The sequence below is a fragment of the Centropristis striata genome, chromosome 1 (genome assembly GCF_030273125.1).
Source record: "Centropristis striata isolate RG_2023a ecotype Rhode Island chromosome 1, C.striata_1.0, whole genome shotgun sequence".
NCBI lineage: Eukaryota > Metazoa > Chordata > Actinopteri > Perciformes > Serranidae > Centropristis > Centropristis striata.
Genome location: NC_081517.1, coordinates 16963537 through 16986309, shown reverse-complemented (window position 1 = coordinate 16986309; position 22773 = coordinate 16963537). Strand labels below are relative to the sequence as shown.

Below are 22773 nucleotides of genomic sequence, written 5' to 3'. Positions count from 1 at the left end.
GCTTTTAAACACCCCTGTATCATCTCTAAATCATCGCCTTCTTAATATTCTTCCTTCCTCCTGATCCTTACTTTAATATTTGTGTTTATCTTTGTGTTGCAATTAAGATTTCTACTGATGCCATCTATTTCACTGTGACTCATAACTACACCCTCTGGCATGACTTGTGATGCTATAAAAATAGTTACAGTACATTTACAGCATTGAAAAACCACAACTTTTTTCATTCCCATCCCTTCAAACTATTTCTACTGTTCCTTTAGATGTAATAATCTCACTGAAATCACAGGTTTGACTTTTTTTTTAGACAACAGCGATTTGGATTTACAGTCAATCTTTTGGAAAAAAAAAAAATCCAGGCCGTCTAAAAGTGAGTGTTTGTGTGTTTATGTACCTCCAGGCCTGGTAAAGTACACGCTGAGTCATCATTCTTAAAGAAGTGAATCTGCTGACCGAATTAGCTTTGCAGGGGGAAACCCCGTTACACAACAGAATGACATTTAAGCAGCACCCCTATATCTTAAATTATCTTTCTGACAGGCCTCTCTCTGGTGGTTATTACTCCTTCATATATTTTTACAGCCTGATTACTTTATTGCCCTTATTGGCATTTCATTTATTTCCTCTCTTCTCGCTTTGCTGTGATGTTTCATCTCACTCCACCCCTAACTGGGCCTTCACCCTCTCTTTCTCCCTCTCGCTCTCTCTGTGTCGTTCATCTTCTGTCCATTCCTGGACTGACACCCCCCGGTCCCTCCCCTCCCTCGTCTCTCTTTCACCATACGATACTTCTCTGTTGACGTGTCCGTCGGCGAGTTCCTATAGCAACCAGACATTTCTGCTGACCCCTGCCTTGCTTTGAGTGACAGAGCTGCAGTCACAGGGCAAAGACTAGCAGAGGAGTCTCCTGTATGAGCACACGTACACAGCTAAACACACACACTCTACGTGCACATACATGCATGCGCAGCTGCATGCACACAAAAACACATCCACAAAATCTCAAGTACAAACAAGCTGTATATTCGTTGAACATTTTTATTTTTTATTAAAAATAACATTCATAACAGTAACAGTTGTACAACCAATAATTATAATCTGAAACATGTCCGCAACAATAATTACACTTGAGAACTGGAGGACTTCATATCCTCCTTTTTTAAATAAGTTAAGAAATAAAGTTTTTCTCCCCACCCCTCCCAGAAATCGTTTTCTAAAAGCATTTATACATACAGTGTTGGCTATAACTGGCTCACAGCGATCTCTAAAAGCCAGGTCTTTTAAGACTTGCTTTAATGTGGATATTCATAGCATGTTATCTAGGCAGGCATTTGGTTGTTATTCCATTTTGATCTGGCAGTAGTACAAAATGAGCAGGTTATCGATATTTTCCAGTACATTAAGCTACAGTACACGGTAGAGCACTTCTCTAGTCAATGCAGTATGATCAGTGTATGGCTACTCCAGTGTTAGATAAAGTTAGATTCAGACATTGAAGGACAACAGTAATGTTTGGCATTGAGGCCTGAGCTGCACTCTCCAGTTTCCAGTTATCGTCCCAGTGTAGAAATCCAGTTCTGCACGTTTTCCGATTCATCTCGAGCTTGAGGTTTAGCCCCCAATAATGACTTCTTAGTCCATGTCAAAGTCAAGTTCTCCGTCTGTCTGTGGACCAATCAGTAGTTGAGCTAGAAGTCAAAAGTGTTTAGGCAGCCAATCAATGGCTGCCAACTGCAATAAGAGACCACCAGTCTCCACCAGCTTCCATCGATCCACTTTAATGGGTTTATGGTTCATCAGATGAAATCCAGTGTTTAGTGTGACAAGTATCCATTCCGATGAGTTTATAAGATTGCACTTTTATTATATCCATGAAGCTGGACACTCTGCGGCAGCTCTGGAGCAGGAAAGGTGACTTTGTCTGAAGCTGTCCCTTGAAAAAAGCAGCCATGTCCCGTCACATCTTTCGACTCCTCAGCGTCTGTCCAGAGTCAGAGTCAGTCATCCCACATTCAACAATCCCATGTTTCTTGCCTCCATATTCCTTTGGTGCAATCTGTCTGGCTTTTGGTTCGCTTCACCATTTCCTGTCAGGGAAAGAAGATACATTTGTTATTCTTCAATTCCACACTCTTTCTTTTCAAACTTTGTTTCTACTTATGACCCACTTATGTTACTGACTTCTATCAACTCATGTTATTTCATCTGCCCCTTTATTAATAAGCCAAAATGTATTGATATATTGACAAATACTTTACATACATTCTACATTCTTTTGCACGGACCATAATTGTTTTTTCCAGCAAAGGCAAGCCACTTTTAAGCAATGGTTAAGATATTGATTCATTGAAATTAAGTCAATTCCATGCCAGAAAAAAATCTGTAAGGTAAATATTTGCAAATACATACTACCATTCTAATTCTGTTATTAATCCTGCAGGAAGAGATTTATTTGTGAAGATGCATGTCCATGTTACTATTTAATTGCCCAGGTAAATTTCCAGAAAGGTGGTTTTCAAACTTTTTGTGCCCAAGGCAAGCCAAAATCTCAACGCACACCATCAGGGCTTTCCACTTGGACATGAAGTAGACAGCCAGTGGGTTAAAGTAGCCAGCTATGGAGGTCCGGGAGGCTGCAGACACTGGACTTTCACCCAGGAGAACGGGGTTTATGCCCCATGTGAAAACAAACGTAAACGATGTGGTTTAAACATCACTGAAATTCGGTGCCTCAAGGTTTTACAAAACTATGTCACTTTCAGCAGTCACGTCGTCCTCATATCATTTCCAGCATTTACATACACTTATTTACTGTTCAAACTGACCTTAAACTGCAGATTTTTTTTACAACCGCCAACCATAAATGTATGTATAATGATGCTGTCAGTGCCGACGATGACTATTTTTAGAATGCTCTGCAAACCGCGATATGGGTCATTTGACCAAAAGGTCATATGGGTCACTATTAGTTGTTTCAGCAGGTGCAAGTGATGTCGACTGCAGTCAGAGGCCCCGTTTACAAGACAGGTGCATCTAGCTCTTTTTGTCCCTAAAGCTATACAACCTGCAACCACTTGACAACATTAACCACATGTTTAAAATAGCAATCATTACATTAAGAATGAGGACATTATGGCTGTGAGCCATTATGCATTAATAGTGTATGGTTGTCACAAAATTCCACGTGCCACACCATTTGTGAACCACTGTTCTAGAGAACAGCAACATTAACTACAGGTTAATGTATTTTTCTCTTGACCTGACAAGAAGGTCAGAGACCCTGCTATAGCAATTCAAAAGTAGTAATTTCAGGTTAAAGAACTTTTCCCCTGTCATTCTGCTTCATCCAAAGCTGCCTCTGGCTACAAGGTCAGGGCCACCACCCCTCCCTTCTTCCCTCAGGGCTCATTTTCTCACCTGCAGCTCTACATGATCATGGCTCTGATGGCTGCTTTGCTGATGCGTTTGCGATGTTTCCTCCTGCGGCGAGGCGAGGCTGGACGGAACGGGGCCTGACGTGCTGCGGGCGGGATGGGAGCCGCAGTGGAGAGGGCTGAAAGAAATCAAGAGAAGACATGTTAAGAACAAAACAGTGTCAGATACAGAGTCTTTTTTTTTTTTAACCAACTTTGAAAACAGCTCACACGTTCCTAAATGAACATTGATATCTGATATCAGAAATTTAATCTGTGAGTGATCAGCAAAGAATTCAGAAGACTGTCTCCTTATGAAAACCCACAACACTGGTCATTTGTTTGAACGGTTAAAAACAACAGCAAAGCAGGAGGAAGTGTGACATTAAAGCATCTGACTTCAACACCGGAGGCTGAGTTTGTGTCCCGTTGCATCAACATTGGTTTCTTTTTTATCATGGGGGCAATGTTTCCTTAACCTAGTACTTTTAATTGGCTAAAGTGGGAAACAAGTAATGCTGTTGTGTGAGTCTTTGTGGTTTAAGTTTCAGTACTTGATACTGTTACCAGAGAGCCATAACAAATAACAAACACATAGGGGGAAAAAACAAAAAAAAATACTTTTTTCCCCTATCAAACCAAGTACTGAATGCAACACATGAACAGCGGTTTCATCTTGGTTTCAATATAGCCCCAGGGTGTGTAGCCCCTGACTGCACTCTGAAGGGCAGCTGATAACCTTGAGGTCTGTGTAACAAAGCCTGTGGCTGCTTGCAGGTTTAAGTCAAACATGAAGCAGTGGGAAGTCCAGCTCTCTGACTGCAGAGCTCTCAGGGGGACGAGGAAGAATAGCAGGACACATGTGACCATGATGTTTCGTCATATGTGTACACTGGGCTGCTTCCTGCCTGGGAAACTCTCCCACTGATTCTCTTGCACATTAAAAGCTAAAATACAAGACAATAAACACATGACTACTGGAGTGTAGCAGTAGTAGTAATAGTAGTGGTTTCCCTTCAATCTCACTTGCATTAAATTTGATAAGGGTCACTTACTGCATCATTGTATTGTGCTTTTAGTGGCGCATAAACCTTTATTGTTGGTTTTGATGAATGCAAATGAGTCCAAAATCACATACTCTGCACGCAACCACAGCTCTAACAGCATTTTGCAACACCAGACAGCATGCATCATGAACTTTTTAAGTTTTTGTTTTTTCTTCATGTCTGCAGGAGTACTATTTTTGCAACAAGCCTGATTCTTTTAGGTCCAAGGTCCAATCTGTGCATTTTGGATCATCTGATATAAAAATACATTTGGCATTTCATTACATTGCCTTCATCCCACCCTTCACCCACACTAACACACACTGTCACACACCTGTTTTAAATGTGGTCGGCTTTGGTCTTTGCTGGGGATGATGTGGATGAAGATGAGGCTGTCCTTCAGGTTCCCTCTGTATCATCTCCAGAACCTTCTGTCTCCTCTCCTCCTCTGTTAAATGACTAACCTCACTGGTCAGTTTTGAGTCTTTTCCCTTCCCCTGATTGGCCAGCTCTACGGATGCAGAGTCCCCACTATTCGCCGACCCACTTTCCTCCCTCTCGCTCCCTTCTTTTTGACTGCTTGTTACAGTCTCAGTCTGTTTCTGTTGTGTGACCTGTGTAATTTTTTGGCTGGTCACTGAGTCTTTCTGAATGGTGGTCATAGGACGGGTGGGTTTTTCTGCAAATTTTGGCAGCTGGGTTGGGCTATCGGGGGGAGAGGCGCTGTCTGATTGGGGGGTGTTGAGTCGATATTGTGTCCTCAGCTCTTTGTCGTCCGCTCCTCCGTGGTTGAACTGCTGCGGATAATGTGGCTGATGATGATACTGATACTGCTGCTGAAACTGCTGTCTTTGCTGATGCTGTAACAACTGTTGCTGCCTCTGCATGTGATCTGGATGATGCGCTTCTCCACCGCTGGTTGTGACATGCACGCTACTCTCCTCCCTGCTCCCGTCATACCCGCTCCCGTGCCCGACCTGCGGTGTACCTCCCATGACACTATGCTCCGCCCTCGCTTCAGACGGCCAGCTGCTGACCGGCCCTAGCACCCCGACGATGGGCTGGTGCGCCCCCGGCTGCACATGTGTCGGCGCCTGGTGCACCCTGGGCTGCGTCCAGTGCACCAGCTGGGTGTAACTGCCCTGCTGCCACTGCCTCGCCACCGGTTCACGTTCCTCGGGGTGGTAGTGCTGCTGGTTGTGCTTCAAATCATCGTGGCGATGGAGGTCGGCCTTGGAAGCGTGAGTCTTTGGCGGAGCAGGGTGGACGGTCCGGGGGAGGGGCAAAGGAAGGTGGGAGGAAGGGGGAGGCTGCTGCGGTGGAGGTGGTGGCGGGTTAGGGTTGGTCTGAACGGAGGTGCGAGGGACGGGAACAGACGAGGATGAGGAGGACGAGGAAGATGTAGAAGGTTGGCACCTGCAGCTTACGTGGTCTTCCACTGAGATGATGGCTTTGTCATAGTGGGCTTTCCTGTTTATGTACTGGATCTTTATCACCTGGAGAACAGATAAATAACATTAGCACTCAAAAGTGACATCTAGGAATCATTACGTTTGGGGTCCAGCCATGATGGAAAATAAGAAAGTTTGCAAACAGATTCGGCCTGATTGTTTTGATGACTCAAAACAACATACTACAGCTTTCTATGAGCAGAGATGCCTGTTGCAACAAGCAGCAGAGCAATCTGACTGGCTGAGTACCAGGGAAGCTAATAATTCAACTAAATTTTGTGGCCTTATGCCCAGGTTTCTACTGTATAATTTACTCATGAAAGAAATGCTGCATTACTTGTTCTAAAGTTTCATAATGCATTGAATCAGATTTAATTATGTTTTAGTATATGTGTCATGGACAAGTGCAGATAAATATTGACATTGACGTCATGTTTAGTGTACTGTACATGCATATAAAGCTAAAGCTAAAATAAAATGATTGTGCATATAAAAATGCAATTTCTGTGTAAGTGCAAAAATCACCCATTGAAGGAAATATATTAAAATGACAAAACAGAGCTTTTTGAAGCTTTCGAGCCTTTAAGCTGCTTTGATTTGACAATTAACATCATGATGTATATATCACCATATGGAAAATGTATGTAAAATTCAAGAACATATTGACAATCACATTGTGCACAAGCAATTGACCTGTGCTCATGTGATGCATCAAATCAGGCAAAACTCAATTTAGCCAGTTATGTCTTTTTCTTAGTTTTTAATCATAATTTGCTTGGAATTATTAAAGAATAATTATTTTTCTTCTTTCTTCGTAGCAGCTGTATGCATTGTTTACCTGCAGGTATCTGCTGGAGGTAACGGTGGGGACACACTGCAGCATCCTGGTGTTGCAGCAACCTGAACATCGCTGCACCTCCACGCACGGCGGCCACAACAGGAAGTTGGCATTTCGGCGGTCCAGCATGGACCTCGTAACCTCCATCACCTCTGTCCGAACTTTACACACCGCCTGCTGGGCTGGCTGCGCCTCAACTGGTGGAGGAGGAGAGGGAGGAAGAAGATAATGTGTGAGTGTTTTTTTTTAGTAATAAGGAGGCTTAAGGCATTAGAAGTGTTGGGAGACAGATAGCGGAAGCAGATGGACAGAAAAAGACACAGGAAGGGACACAAATAGATTCGGAAACCTACCAAGACTTCTAGTGTATCGCCCATGGGTGTGGTTTGTTAGAATATCATGCTCGTCTTCTTCCTCTTCTGCAGAAAAATCCATAGGAGGAGGTGAGATTAGGAGGGGGAGAGATGAGAAGGAGACAAAAACACAAACAAAGAGTCAATAAAGTCAACTTAATATCTTAACTTCTATCTGAAAACATTGAGCCAGCACTTCTACAAGCGATGACAGAAATCTGTAAAGCATGTACAGGCTTTTAGGGCAGTTTTTAGCAAAGCTCATTGTTCATTGCACAAAGGAAGCCATTTTTTCTCCTCCCGCTAAAACAATTAGGCTATTTTCTGCCACAATTTGTCCCGGCACTGTCAAGAATACTGTTGGGGAGATATGAGAGGTTAAATATAGCTCATGTGTGGATCTGTGAGTGTGCGTGTTTGCACTCTTACATATGTCGTTATTTCATACTGTTGCCCCTTAGTCCTAATTATATCCCTGGTGTAGATTGCTTTTGGTCAGTGTGTGTGTGTGTGTGTGTGTGTTTGTGCAATACACAGATGCACATGGTGTTATTTGGTTGCCTGTTAGCCCTAATTAGCTGCCTGGTGCAGAAAGAGAACAGTTTCTTATTGTTCTCAGAAGCTCCTTTGTAATTTTATCCATGCATTTATCTGTGTCTACATGTTTTGTTAGACTGATTCCTTTCTTCCTCTTTTTATATATTGACACATTTTAAATCTGTTTCAGCCAGCTGGCCAATAGGAATCAGTCTGCTATAACTGCACCATATCTGCAAATCTTATCTTTCTCAAACTCGTGCCAAAAGTTCATATGGTCATGTTTTTATTTGTATGGTGATGAATGAAATTTTAATCAGTGCAGGGGTTAAGAAACAACTGCAAAAAAAGTTTTCTCAAAAAGTATAAACTGAAGAAAGGGGAAAACAAAAAGTTAAAGCAACAAGAATCCACAAATAATTAATCTGCTGCCACAAATCAGACCCTTCAACTCAAAGTCTCCAGCAAAAAAAGTTTCTTGATAAAAACATACACTCTGAGTCATTTCCTCGCGCCCTGTTTCTGAGGATCCTTCCCTCTGTTGGTTCCTCTCTGTGGTCGCTGTTATGTCACCGTGTTATTTATGCATATGGAATGATCAAAGGGCTGTCTATTAATATATGTATGTGTGACTTGGTTCTTCAGAAGGATAAGATTAATGAATTTTTTAATCACCAGCCGAGCTGCTTGAGCATGGCTGTTTGTTTGGACTCTGTTTAGAGGGGGCGGAGGCGTAGAGGGGGAGTGGGTGGAGGGGGTCTCTTTCTGTCTCACACACACACACACACACACACACACACACACACATACACATATTTCAAAACATGGAGAGGAATCCAGAGCGGGAGAACAATGCAGTGACCTTGTGCTGGAAGTTTCTCTCTCTCTGTCTCAGTTTGTCCAAAACACACCAAGGTCACAGCTATTCTCTCTCTCTCTCTCTCTCTCTCTCTCTCTCTCTTTCTCTCTCTCTCTGTCTCTGTCTCTGTCTCTCTCTCTGTGTCTCTCTCTCTCTCTCTCTCTCTCTTTCTCATTAAGCTGGTTCATCATTCTTGCTGCTGTCTCTGGTAAATATTGCCTTAACATGGTGCCTGGCATGTGCGCTGATGCTCTCTCCCTTTCTGCATTCCTATCTCTTCAGGCCTCTGTAGACACACCCAAACCCTTACCTCCTCCATGTCTGTCTTATTACTGTGTGCAAGTGTGTGTGTGTGTGTGTGTGTGTGTGTGGTTATCATTATTAGTACCTATTGCATCTGTCTCCTGCTGCAGCAGCAGCTTCAGGTCGTCCACGGAGGAGATGGGAGAGTTCCTCACCAGGTCGACCAGCGACGAGGGGAGCGGATCACTCTGTGGAGACAGAAAGACAAACAGTTGCTGTAATGCATTTTCAACTTTAACTTGAAACATCAAGGTATGCCAGTGAAGTTTTGTGCATTATTAGAGTGAACAGATCAGTAGTGGTGTCCCAATTTAGAGATCAACGTCTTTGAACCTGTATTTATAGACCAAATGCATCATAATAAAGCCGTACTGCCGAACAGACAAAATAATTGCAACCTTTTCCTACTCGAATCTAGAGGACATAACTAATTTGCAGTATCTTTTGAAGCCCATAGTATCCTGTAATATGTTATGCACCATCAGTTGTCTAATGGAGCATTAAGATCAATTCATAAATTCAAATTTTTACATTGTTTTTACCAGGTATTTTCTGCACAAGTGCATGCACTGGTGTATACTATTTACTGTGCATATCTTGCTATTATATTATGCAAATATCTCTTAATAGTTACATAAGCAGAGAGAGATTTTTTATAAATCTTTGCATGACTTGTTTTTCCTTAAAGTTCATTTGAAAAATCAAGAGAAAAAAAGTTTGATGGAGAGAAAAAGAGATTTGTCAACAGAAATAGAGATACTGATGTATAATATCTAATTCCTCCATCTCCAGTCAACACTTGCTCCAGTTTCACTTCCTCTTGCAGAGGAAATGATGGTTGTGATTGGTGTTTGTTGCTACTGTTGTCACTCTCTCCCTGTCTGTTTACCCACAAACACCGCAGTTGCTCCCGGTGTGACACAGGAAATTAGCCTCTCTCTCTCTACTTCTCTCTCTTGCACACAATCACTCTCTCAATGAACTTTCAGTTCTATTTAACATGCTTTAACATGTTCCATTTAGCTCCAGAAACCAGGAATAAAGCATGATCAATAGCTTGTGTTAAATCTCAAGTCTGTTTAAAACAAAAGTTTCACTGCCTTTATTGTGAAATCTGTTTTGTTCAAAGAACACATAACTTAATCACTCAACAAAGTTATGTAAGTAATTTCATTACGCTAGATAAAAGAAGACCAATGTGATAATTAATTAACTTTTAATGAATGCCATTGCGGGAATGAATTATGAATCCAGTGTGGTTGGTTTTAGGGAAAGACTTGTGTGGTTTGTCTGCAGAGATCAGAGGCAGATTACTCAGCGTTCTGTGTCACATTTTGCTTTGCTTGGCTGTAAGTTGATACTACCTCAGAGCACTTGGAATATTATTTGATATAGTCACATGCCAGATAGATGCCAAAACAAATTAGGGTGTGTACAGAATGTGAGAGGAAAATATTTTCGGATAACTCTCTGAGATGCCAGGAGGGAAAAGCACAAAAAAGGCATTTTGTTTTCTCCCTGCAATCATGATACAAAATTTATGACTATGGATATAACATGTTTACAGTAGCTTACAAGTAAACATGTAGCCTCTCTAATGATGCAGGCAGAGCACACTCCCCAAAGTGGGGATAAAATTAATATTAATTCTGAAAATACAGCCAGAGAAATTATACTGTTTATTTCAATGCAAAAATAATTCCCTTAAAGTATCACAGATATATGTGTCAGAGCTCTTTTAACCTTATTTATGAATGCAGATGTCCCCACACTGCCGATGCTCCCATTGAATTTAATTTAAAAACTTCACTGATACAGTGTGATGTGCAATCTTGAATCGCTTCACTCTATTGGAGACATGATTTTCCATTAAAATTATCAGGAACATCAACAGGCGGAGGATTTTCTGCAAGTTTTCTGGTTCCAGTTTGTGATTTGTTTGATTGAAGGTCCAATTTATCAACCTTTTCAATCCAAATCCACAACATCAACACCTCCAAACAACTTTTACCTAAACTACGTTCTTTTATTCGTTCGTTTCTTTTATTAAAACGAGTTATTATACCGGACATGCATTACAAATACAGCTTAGTCAACGTTACAACATGATGCCGATGAGGATGAGTTAAAAAGGATGATCTGCAACACCTGCATTTAATCCAGCATCGATATCCTGCTAATTTTCCGATCACATGCAGTGAAAGCATTGCAGAAGAAGAGGACTAACTAGATTAAATAATTAATGATTAAATAATTGTCTGTTTGGGTAACCTGCTTCATGCACTTTGTTGCATGTTGTTTTCATTGATATGTCGACTTTATTACCTCAAGCATGAAGGCTTTTTGCGATATTTGGACTTATTTGGAAAATCTCTGGTGTGTCTGCTCTTTTCATTTTCATTTTCAAACTGAAAATGCACATAAAAAGAGATGTAAAAAAAAAAAAAAGTCAAAATACCATTACAAGAAAAAACAGATATAGCTGCATTTTTTTAAACATGAAATTACCAAGAATAGCACACAAAGGGTCGAGCCAATATGACTACATATAATTTGGGAGAACGTTAATGTATCAATCAAAGCTGGACTGTCTTTTGGCAATAATAATAAATATTTTTAAGATTTACTTATATTACTTACTTAATTTTGTGATGAAGCAGCCTTATTGGTCTTTTAAAAAACACAATTGCATTTCTAGGAAGTGTTATTTCTCACAATCTGAATAAATATTATACTGTGAATTTATCCAAATGACACTGTATGTCAAAAAATACTATCTAAAAGATGGCACAAGCATGTCTTTACAGTGGTGAAATGGGAAGAAATTATATTTCTAAATATATCCTTTTATTTTTGTTCATATTTTGAATGTTTTCCAAAGGATCTAAGATGATGAAAATTTTTTATGTCTCTCTCAGTAAATTTTTCATCAAGCTTTCCCCCTCTCACTCTCTCTCTGTCTGTCTGCTTTGTGGGCGGCGGTGGCTCAGGACACCTGGATGACTTTCACGAGCCATTGGCTGACCTAGTTAAGCAAACACACACACACACACACACACACACACACACACTTGCCCCCTCTTTTCCAGTTCACACACAGATGCTTAACCACTTAACTGTCCGCCCAATTTGTCCAGAGAGCCACACACACACACACACACACACACACACACTATCCCATACACACACACATTCACAGAAGCAGTTTTCACTCTGTAACATGCTATCATTATAGTGACAGTGCTAATCGCGAACACACACACACATGCACAAACACACATGTTTAAATTAGAGAGTGGAGCACATAGACAGGAAATAGTTCCAAGAATGGACAAACAACAACCTTCTGGTTAAAAAAAAGCCAAAAAGCTAATAATAGTGGTTGGAGCAGAAGAGTTAAATTACCCAGAATGGATCTGACATGAAGTTCCTTTTTTTGCAGTCCAACACACACACACACACACACACACACACACACACACACACACACACACACACAACTAGGCCTCACTGTGAAGCCTGTAAATGCCTTTTTCCTGCTCAACGGTGTTCTGGAAAGTTTGACATTTTTCATTTCTTTCACTGCATGGGTGTGCGTAGCTAAGCTCTTGGGTCGAAGACTGTCTAGTAGGATGTCATGATCTACAAGCAGGTCACACACACACACACACACACACACACACACACACAATTTAGTGCAAAAACACACACTGCATGGGGCCTTGGAGAAAGCCTGGAAGGCAAAGAGATTGTATGGAATGTTTGAGGAGAAAGGTGAATGTAATGGAATGTAATTATGGGGCCAGCTGACTGCTCACACACACACACGCACACGCACACACACACACACACATGCATGCACACGTCATGCATACACAAACATGCTATCAAAAACAGCCACAGGCTCAAAAAAGTAAACCCACACACAAAAACAACAAAATCCCAGTGTGTGACGAGTGACTCACAATCAAGCCGCGCTGTCACAACACACGCCTTCTTTTATCAGAGATATGGCAGAGGGCCAACATAATGTCGCATAAAGTTGATAGACACAGAGCTCGGTGGGTACTCTCTCTTTCTTCCACACACACACACACACAGACACACACACACACACATACCGGCAGAACAGATAGATCCCCCCGCTGGTTGCAGAGATGAGGGTACAGATGATGGATGGAAAGATGACAGAGGAGAGGAGCAGACAGGAGGGTAGAGGAGGAAAGAAAAGAGACAAGGTGAAAATAATCAGGGAGGAGCACCATCAAAATGCTCTAAAAAGTGTAACGAGTTCTTCTGCTAAACTGGTATAAAATGGAGATATGGATTACCACAAACACCCTCATAACAATAGCTGAAACAACTGGTGCTGCTATGATAATAGAATAATTAATTAAGCAACTTTTTATAGTGTATAAATATTTTCTAACTCCCTCTTCTGAATTGTGATGATTTGAATATCTTTGGACAAGCAGTGTGATGGCATTTCCTTGGACTTTAGTAAAACCTTGATGGACATTTTCACTATTTTCTGACATTTTGAAGACAAAACAAAGTTAAAGGTTAATCAAGAAAATTACACCAATTGTATAAAACATACACCAAGTCTGTATGATGGCTCCTGACTCTTCCTAACTCCTGTCTAATCAAGAGAAATGGACAAAAAGATGGCAAGGTGGTAAGCTGAGGCGGGCAGAAAGAAGCCTAGTTGCTGAAACACTTAATGGCAGCCGTCTGTCACTCAAAGCGGCCACAGCCTTAATTATGAATAACTTAATGCATAAGTTTTACTATGATTAAAAATGTAGACATATATATTCCCTTTACAGTTGTCATGAGCAGGAGAATTAGCTAAGAGCAAAACAGTTTTTATACCAAGCTGTAAACACATTTATTTGTGCTGTAAAGTTGGCCATTTTAACATGGAGGTCTATGGGGATTGACTCGCTTTTAGAGCCAACCTCAAGTGGCCATTTAAGGAACTGCAACTGTTTTTGGCACTTCCACCTTTCAACCTGTCGAGGTTGCCACTTATAAATAATCAGCTGATTAACTTATAATGAAAATAATCATTTGTTGCAGCACAAACACAAACAGTTGCGCTACAAGAAACGTGCAAATTCAGTCCAGTCTTTCTTCATTTGATGCAAAAAAAGCTAAGTTAACACTAGCCATTTTGAGAGAATAGTTAGCATCCCAGACTTGCTGATACTGTTAGCTCCTTCAAAATGAAAGCCTTCCAGTTGCTGGTAATCTAATTAAAGCAAGGAGACATCGCCTCAGGGCTTTTACTATGAGGCAGCTGCAGGCATATTGTGTTAGCCTGGAGTGTTTTCACTGCTTCATTAAAGTTGGTGTTGATTTATTGTATTTGCAATGTTTTCTCTGCTTTTCTCCAGCAGAATAGCATTACTGTTATCTGTCATTCTAGAAAGTTGAAAATAAATTGGAAATTATATTGACTTCAGCAGTTATTGTCCTTATATGCAGCATGTGCATCCGATGACTCACACATAAATCTTTGACTTATCCTCAATGATGCCACCAAAAATGTCTCCACTTCTGCAGCCCTGATTCCAACAAACTCCCAACAAAAATAAAGTAACTGTGATCCACAACTCCATATAACTAATATTACTGCATTATTATTATTCTTGTCCTTCCAAAGTGTCCACTGGACCCTCTGTTCCCTCTAATACTGCACCACATGCGGCTTACAAACAAATACTCTTATGTACCACTGCGCTTTTCTCTCTGACACACATGCACACACAGAGCACAACCCCCCCGCTGTACACACACAGAAACACAGGCACATATGTCCACTAACACTTACGCAGCTACACGCATGCCATGCACCCAGATGTGTGCACACACACAAATACACACAGTGCTACACAAGGTCCGTAAAATCCCTGGCAGATTAGTTGTTGTTCTTATGTAAAATGGATCAAGCCGAGCAGCAGCAAATCATCCAAACTGACCCGCAGAGACAATAGTCAGACTACAACCTGTTCCACCAATCAGCTGTGTGTGTGTGTGTGTGTGTGTGTGTGTAACAATTGTCATTTGAACAGCAGATGATGAAAGTGGTGACCTGATGTGTGAGTGCTTTTGTGTGTTTGTATCTGACTCCAGTTCTGTTTAAATGGATTTAAAAATGAACTGTAACAACCCTCAGTGTATGTGTGTGTGTGTGTGTGTGTGTGTGTGTGTGTGTGTGTCTGTGTGTGTTTGTGTTTGTAAACATATTGTGTAAGCAGTCAGGTTTGATTGGATTGCTCATAGAAACAGCTGCACATTAAATTGAAATGGATTTCCTCCTCCTAAATTATGATAATGTCATCTAGATGTCCTGATTACGTCAACTTTAGTGAACCTGTAGTGACTTTGCTGAATAATCTGTGTGTGAGCATGTGTGTGAGCATGTGTGTGTGTGTGTGTGTGTGTGTGTGTGTGTGTGTGTGAAGTCTTTTCCACAGACAGATGTGGCAGAACTAAGACGTCAAAGATGTCTCCATTTTTTTTTCCATCCCTGGACTAAAGCATTGTGATGAGAAGAAGATTTAAGAGTCACAGAGTCTCAGCTGAACTCACGCTCGGGTCACATGGCAGGTCAGTGTTCTTTTTAAGACAAAAACATGACAGATGTCCAAAATATGTCAGTGCCACTGTCAGCTGCAGTTTCTCTCATCGTGCACATGAGCCAGACAAATGACAGATTTCGACAGCTGAGGTAAAACAATGTCCAAAACAGTGCAAAGACCCTTAGTTTTCTGCTTCTTTCACACACACTGATGGAGCATTTCAAAGTTAAATTGCCATAAACTGCTAGAAAGCAGAATAAATAAAATTAAATGTTAAAAGGAAAACTAAACATTGCTTCCCCCGCTGTCCATCCACTATTTTTCCCTTTTCAGTTTCTTCTTCTTCAATATAAAATATGAGATAAGCTTTTGTAAGTCAAAATCCTGGCCAATCCGTAAAGAAAGCTTGCATGTTTAAAAAAAAAAAAAAAATTGATTGGCGGAGCAAGGATATATTCCTGTATCGATATTTTGTCAAAACCCTTGTGAACTGTATCTAAATTTCAGTTTCAGGAAAAGGAGCTTTTGAGAAATAAATGCTCTGAGAATTCTATGTAAACTGTAAGAAACGCAACAATGCATTACAAAATGAATATGAAATAAAAGTCTTTTGGTTAGGTTAGGTTGGGTTGGAGTGGATGGGTGTATAAAGTATGAGACACCACAGATCCTGGATCATATCTCATCTCTTACCAACAGTCCTTGTTGGCTTCTTTGCAACATAATGCAGTAATTATCTTCATCTGGACTTCATTTGTGTAGAGTTTGTTGCTGAAACTTAACCAAAACTTAACCACAGAGGTTAAATAGTGGCTGAGAGAAGACAGTCAGTGCTATAATTGCTATGAAACACACTATCATTGCTGGGTTTTACAGAGGTTTAACATCTGACAGCTCATCCACATGACAGATAAATGTTGGGGATGGGACAGAGTGAACAGCAGGACTTGTAAGACACTTAAATTAGCTCTGAATGTAAAGATGTGGTGCATCATGGGCTTAGAGCAAAACACACAAATGCACATGGACAATTTTACTAAATTAGGCATTTAACAGATTTTCACTTGCTTTTATAGACTTTTTATAATGGTAATTTTATGACCTATATGTTTCTGTTTAATGGCTGTCAGCTAAAGAAACAGGTGTCTGGTGAAACACAGGACTGAATAATGTAACAGCACTGAAAGAATATAGAAGATAATTTCAATGGTGGAGAGACAGCAGGACCTCAATGAAATATTTGACTCTGGTGTGACAGTAATCCTGCTGCTGGAACACTGTCAGACCTGCAGAAGAGGCCCCTGCCTCACCCTCTCCCCCTTTGTCTATGACAGAGTGACTTTTCCTTGCAACAGTTCGGGAGAATCACTGCGATGAAACATGAAATGGAACCGAAGAGAGAACAGGTCCCTTTTAGGCACAAGCTGCAAACTCACAGAGGGAAAACTGGATCGACTGATATATATGTGATCTCACACATACACATGCACACACAAGACAAGAAACACAACATTGCATTGGTTTTGTGCCCTGCAGTTAAACTGTTACAAAAAATCCTCCTCCCCACAGTTTGTAGAATCACTTCAGGAAATGTATGCACGTCAAATTCTTCTTACAACTGAAGAAAACCTCATCAGTCCACAAATCACTTCATCCAAAGACTGTCAGTGTCTGTGTGACATATCTGAGTCCGAACATGAACTTACAAGCTTTTTTCTTTGGAAATCAGTCATTCTGAGCTCCCTTGGAGCCATTCATTACTGCCAGTTGGGCAAAAGATCAGTGAAGAGATCCACGCAGAGAAGAGATCAACAACATTCATTCTCCATCAAGGGAAGTGATAACTTCATGATCCAGAAATTATCAATTCGATTTTTCTTTCCAAGCCTCTCTCAAATACACTGAAATCTTCCCTTGAACTTGACCAGGGATGTAGTGGAGACTCAACCCACATTATTATAGAGCTGACAGAGATAAATGCTGCATTTCAATTTAGAGTCAATTTATCATAAGAGTAAGAGGTAAAAGAGCATAAATGATTTTTTAAATATTAATTTTGGTGGATGATTGCCTGTTAATGATCACCACATTTTTATTTACCACATCATAAACGCTTTTATCCTACAATCAGTAGTTTATAGTCAGTCATGTCCAACAATGCATTTTTAATCCATGTCTGTCAGCTTCCTCTCACCGACTAGAGGTCATATGTTTACCGGTACATCTCCCGGTCTTACCTCAGCGCTGCCAAGCCGCAGACGGACTGCTGAGAGCGCAGCTAGCAGCAGCAGCAGGACCCAGGACCTCATGTTGCCGCCCAGCCTGAGGAGCCGCAAGCGACCGGCTGGGCATTTAGCACCTCGGCGTCCAATCCCCCGGCTGCACCGAGCCTCGTCCCGGTGTCGTGTGCTTGCCGCTTGTGCAAGGCACGCACTGTTAAATATCCCCAAGTGTGTCACTGCCTCTGAGCGCCGCTTGTCCGAATGTTTGCTCACGGTGACTCACACGCAGGCTAGACGTCTGACTCTGTCCATAACGCTGTTTTGAAAACTCTCAAAAGGAGACGTCAAGGGTATTGTGGGGGCAGGTGCGTAATGCAGAGTGTTATGATCAAGAAGGCTGCAGTGTAAGAGAAAGAGTCCCAATAAGCCCCCACTGCGATTCCAAGAATGTCTCCAAACGTGTGATTTTTCAAAATGATTGTGCCAAAGTGATCGATGCGTCCACTTTCCGGCAAAAACCCAGTCCAAAATGGTCAGATTAGGAGCTCTAGTTCCAAAATCGCAGTTAAATGTAACAATAATGCAACATTTTCCTCATAAATTGAAACCCCGCATCTCCAACGGTCCGTGCGTAAAAGTTGGTTCACCTTGGAATAGCGCGCTCGTGCGTAATTCTCTGCTCCGCTGCAAAAGTCAGATTACTCTCATCCCGGCGCGATTCACTTGACTGCAAATAGCCGATCTGTCTTATTTAAATGCCCCTCTTATCGATAGCTTCTCCCTGTAGACACTTCGCCCTGTGTCTGCTCCTTGTCCCGGTGTTTCTCCTTTCAACTGCGTCGCTGGCTCAGGTTGTTCTCGCCCTTCGCGCTTCTCCTCTCTGGCTGCGTCTTGAGCGGTGAGCAGCTTTTCCACATCGCACCAGGGCCTCCCTCCTGAAGTTTCAAGCGTCAAGTCAGACAGAGAAAATCCGAGTCATACCGGAAACTGGGCGAGTTTGCTTTCAAAGTAAGAGAAAATCGTGGCATTTCTTTCTGTGAATATTTAATGATCTCTGTGTTGAAACTGGATTGTCACACTAGCAAAAACATTTGAAGTGTATGACAAATCATTACTACTGAAGATGAGAGAAAGTAGTTTGTTAATTCAACCGGACTGACATAATTTCAAGTGATTTATAGAAATGAAAATGTAGGCCTAAATTTTAATATTTTTTTGTTATTTCCAAGGTTATGCTACACTAATACGGAATTCATATACAATATTAACTGTGTAAATTATATCTGGAATATTTCTTGATTGAGGCTGACTTTGAATAATTTATCAGCCTTGCTATATGGCTCTAAATGAGTAAGTTAAATATATCATGTATGGAAATTAAACCAGAAAAAAACGTTCTTTTATCACTTTTCTTTTTCTAAGATATAATTTGGATACAATACTTTATATTTCTGCAAAGAAAGTGATATTGACAATGTGGCCAATTATTTTACTTTGAAAGTCCCTTACTGGAAGCGTAAATTCACATGTAGCTGACTTGACTCTGGTCCTCACATTTGCGCCAGTGCCCCTGCTCCTCTCCTCTTGAAGGCAGGGCTCACCACCTCCTTATTAGGAGCAAGGAGACCTGAGCGCCCCTGGGTGCTCTTAAAGGGAAAGTTTGGAGCCATGATACGGATTATTAATCCCTATCTGCATTATAATAACGCGAAATATCATGCAACATACCCATTATAATGTTTATTTCTCTCTTTTTTACCAAGTTAAATAAGGCATTTCTTGTCTCTGTGATCAGTCTGTATATTAAATGACTTTATTTGAAATAACAGTTGGTGATTTTAGATAATGGGCCGTCCTTTTGTTTACATTTGGATCAAGGATTGCACCTTTTAAATATATGGGGTCACAATAAATACACTGCTGATTATACCAGAAACAGGAGAGTAATCCTTATTGGATTATAATATTAAAAAGGATGATAAAAAACTTTCAAAGCACAGTGGATTTTAGTTGTGAAAATGCATTTTGTCCATTTCTCTCCCTCTTACGTAAAATGCAGAAAGTGCATTACGTCATCAGTAATTCCAACTTTTTTTTAAAGTCATGAGTCAGACCTGGGGCAAATAGACCCCCCCCCCCCCCAAAAAAAAAAAAAAAGAAAAGAAATAAAAACCCTCACATTTGTTGTAATCTGCTTGGATTATTGCTGTTGAAGGGCGGGGGTTGGCAAACAGAGCAAACAAAACAAAGAGTAGCAGAAAGTTTGGACAATCCCAGGACGACATTATGAAATCACTTTACGCTACTCACTGCCCACTCAGCTGTTTCAATTGTGCAAACAGGGTCAACTCCGTCCGTCATGTACTGAATAGATTTGTCTTTCAAACATCAAACATATGAAGGAACCATACTGGAACAATATCAGGAGTTTAGGTAATATATAGTTGTGTGTGAAACTGAGAATATGCTTTGAAAGGCCTTAAAGACAGATTTAACATGTGACAATACTCATAGAAAAGTTCTTTGCCCAATATGGACCTGTTTAACCAACAGTACAGGTCAAAAGTCACGCTCCTGCTTTACTGAGAATTTCAGAATGGCAAGTATGAATATGCAAACATGCCCTGATTCTTATCATGTTTGTTTCAAATCTGCATCAGAAATAATTTGGATTGCAAAGCGGACTGATGTGCAAAAGCAAATTACGGTCATTGTACTCAAATGGATTGCACGCTAAACAGTATGAATGCCTAAAAGTATCGATGGTATAATTAGACTTTCGAGAAAAGCCTGCGTTGTGGCATGCAAAGTGTTCTTTCCTACAGCAATGTTTGCATGACATCTCAAAGCTGTAACAACACAACAACAGAGGCCTGTTTTCAGTGACACACTTTACATATTTTCTGTACATGCATTAGTCACAATACTGAATGTGATGCATCTCTTTTATTGGCAGAGGTTAGAAAGATATGAACACACATCCGACCTCATGTACAAAATTTGAACATCTGTGTGTGTCCTTTGCAGGTTTGTAAAGTTTTGCCTCATTCTGTGACAAAGTGACTCATAAACATGAGATCCAAAGTAGAGGGCCTCTGTTTTTTCAGTAAGCTCAGTGTTTCATTTCAGGGTCAGGCTGGACGGGTCTCCATGGAAGCTGGGGTCACGGCAGATTCTTCCTCCCTGCAGACGGAAGACAGAGGAAGCAGGCATCCCTGTGCTGCTATTCCTGGACTCCACACACGTAAGCACACACACACACACACACAGTCATGTACCAGTGTAAATGTTGACCTTTTACTTTTATGTTATGGAGTGACTGACTGACAGACAGACTGAGGGGACCTGCTGTCACTGACATGATGAAGTGTGACCCTTCATCTTAATAATAACTGCAGTGCACATGTACTGTATGTGTATGTATGTGTGTCTATGTGTATGTGTGTGTTTGTGTGTGTGTGTGTGTGTGTGTGTGTGTGTGTGTGGCAACTTGAAAGGGTATCAGGTTTACAGAGTTGCTTGCTGTCAGTCTTCGATGTGCAACACGGAATTCCCAGTATGTCCGAGAGGAAGGAGATGTACTGTCCGTGTGTGTGTGTGTGTGTGTGTGTGTGTGTGTGTGTGTGTGTGTGTGTGTTTATGCACAGCTGTCTGTGACACTGGAAGACACAGGTGTGTGATAAAGAATCTATTTTTGTGCCATTGTGAAGCCATGGGAAGCACAGGGGCAACAAAATTCTCATTTTCATCAGGGGCAGGTTTTCATGTTAACATTGTTATTATTGGTAGATTTATAATAAGTCGTGTAAAAGTTTTGAGGTAAGGGAGAAAAGGGAAGACCACAGCTTTCACCAGCCTGTAAAACATTTTGTTCAAGTCCCAGAGTTTGCCCATGTTGCCCCACATTTGTCAGTGTTGACCAAAATGGCCAATATGAAAAGAATGCCTCCACAAATTGGTTTGGTGTATCCCAGAAGCCATGAGACTTGTGAACAGTTGCAGAACAGGAGATGGTCAGTTCACCTTGTGTATAAACAGCCCATTCACCAGTAAAATTTGTTTGCATTGTACATGTCCGCAAAAGTTTGATTTTTTTGTCTGGTAATGAAGCTATATGCTGTCAAATGCCACATAGGTCTGCTGTTGGATTGGTGGGTTGGGGAGATAGTTGACATCAACCAACAGCAAGGGTCACATCCTGTAGTTGGAAGATTTGTCTGGAATGAATGTTTTTTAAGCCGAACTCTGTTATTTTCACCTCACCTTAACCCTCTGGAGTCCAAGAAAGCACCGGCACATTACTTCTTCATGACGTGAAGACATAAAAATGAAGCAACATTGAGTCTTGCCATCAGCTTCCCTCTAAAGTTCTGGCTTGAAACTCCATACCAGATTTTTTTTATTGATTATATTCAGCCAAGTAAAACTGGAGATAATGTCAAATATATTTAGTATAAAAATATAGAACTAGATATTATCCTCATTTTACCTGTTATATGTTATATATGCAACCTGTATTCATATTTGCAATAATTAAATTCTGTGTTTTGAAACATCATTTTCAAGATCAGATTTTATGTTTCCTTAGTATCTTTTGGGTTCAAAATTTGGATCAAGTAGCCTAAGTCAAAGTTAGACATATAGGTGAGGTTGCACTAAAAAAACTGATACCAACATGGCATAGTCAAGTTTTTTTAACAGATTTTTTAACGGACATAATAGCCGAAAATGTCAGAGGGTTAACCAAGTGGTTTTGGTTCACACCTTAACCAAAGAGTTTTGTAATGTTTAAAAACACTAATCGCCACGTCTTGAAAGCAGCAATCCTCACATCTTTACAACTCGTTGCGTAACATGTTTAAAGCAGCAGTTGTCATGTGTCACAATGAGAATGGGTTCAGAAACATTCATATTCAACATATTTGTGGTACAAAGTATCTGTGGTTTGCAGAATGCCAATATTTATTCTGCGCCTGTGTTGGTATAAATGCACTTACAATCTTTACACTTTTGACATAGTGTGACTTTGTGGTGTTGGATATTTTAAGTCATCTATAGACTGGGAATAATGGCAGTTGCTCGAGTATTTCAGCCTTTTTTTCTCTTAGATTATAATGTCAGGGTTCGTACACTTTAGCAGTGGTCAAATTCATGCATTTTTCAA

General features: G+C 40.8%; 1 protein-coding gene across 1 annotated transcript; it reads right to left on the bottom strand.

Annotated features, from left to right (window-relative positions):
• Positions 1-1031: 1031 nt before the first annotated feature.
• LOC131975239 (G-box-binding factor-like) lies at positions 1032-18465 on the bottom strand. The gene is made up of 7 exons (XM_059337889.1): positions 17625-18465; positions 8886-8988; positions 7102-7167; positions 6749-6945; positions 4794-5955; positions 3418-3553; positions 1032-2087 (listed from the first exon to the last, which is right to left on the bottom strand). The coding sequence occupies exons 1-6, from the start codon at positions 17694-17696 to the stop codon at positions 3426-3428; spliced, it is 1728 nt and encodes a 575-aa protein (XP_059193872.1). The 5' UTR covers positions 17697-18465; the 3' UTR covers positions 1032-2087; positions 3418-3425.
• Positions 18466-22773: the final 4308 nt, after the last annotated feature.

What these genes read in the sequence shown, in the direction of transcription:
- LOC131975239 (XM_059337889.1), bottom strand. Translation starts at nt 17,696, where the DNA reads ATGAGGTCCTGGGTCCTGCTGCTGCTGCTAGCTGCGCTCTCAGCAGTC. An exon ending in GCGATACACTAGAAGTCTTG is followed by an intron (nt 6,946 to 7,101) that starts GTAGGTTTCCGA and finishes CTCCTCCACCAG; the next exon opens with TTGAGGCGCAGCCAGCCCAG. An exon ending in CCTCCAGCAGATACCTGCAG is followed by an intron (nt 5,956 to 6,748) that starts GTAAACAATGCA and finishes TCTGTTCTCCAG; the next exon opens with GTGATAAAGATCCAGTACAT.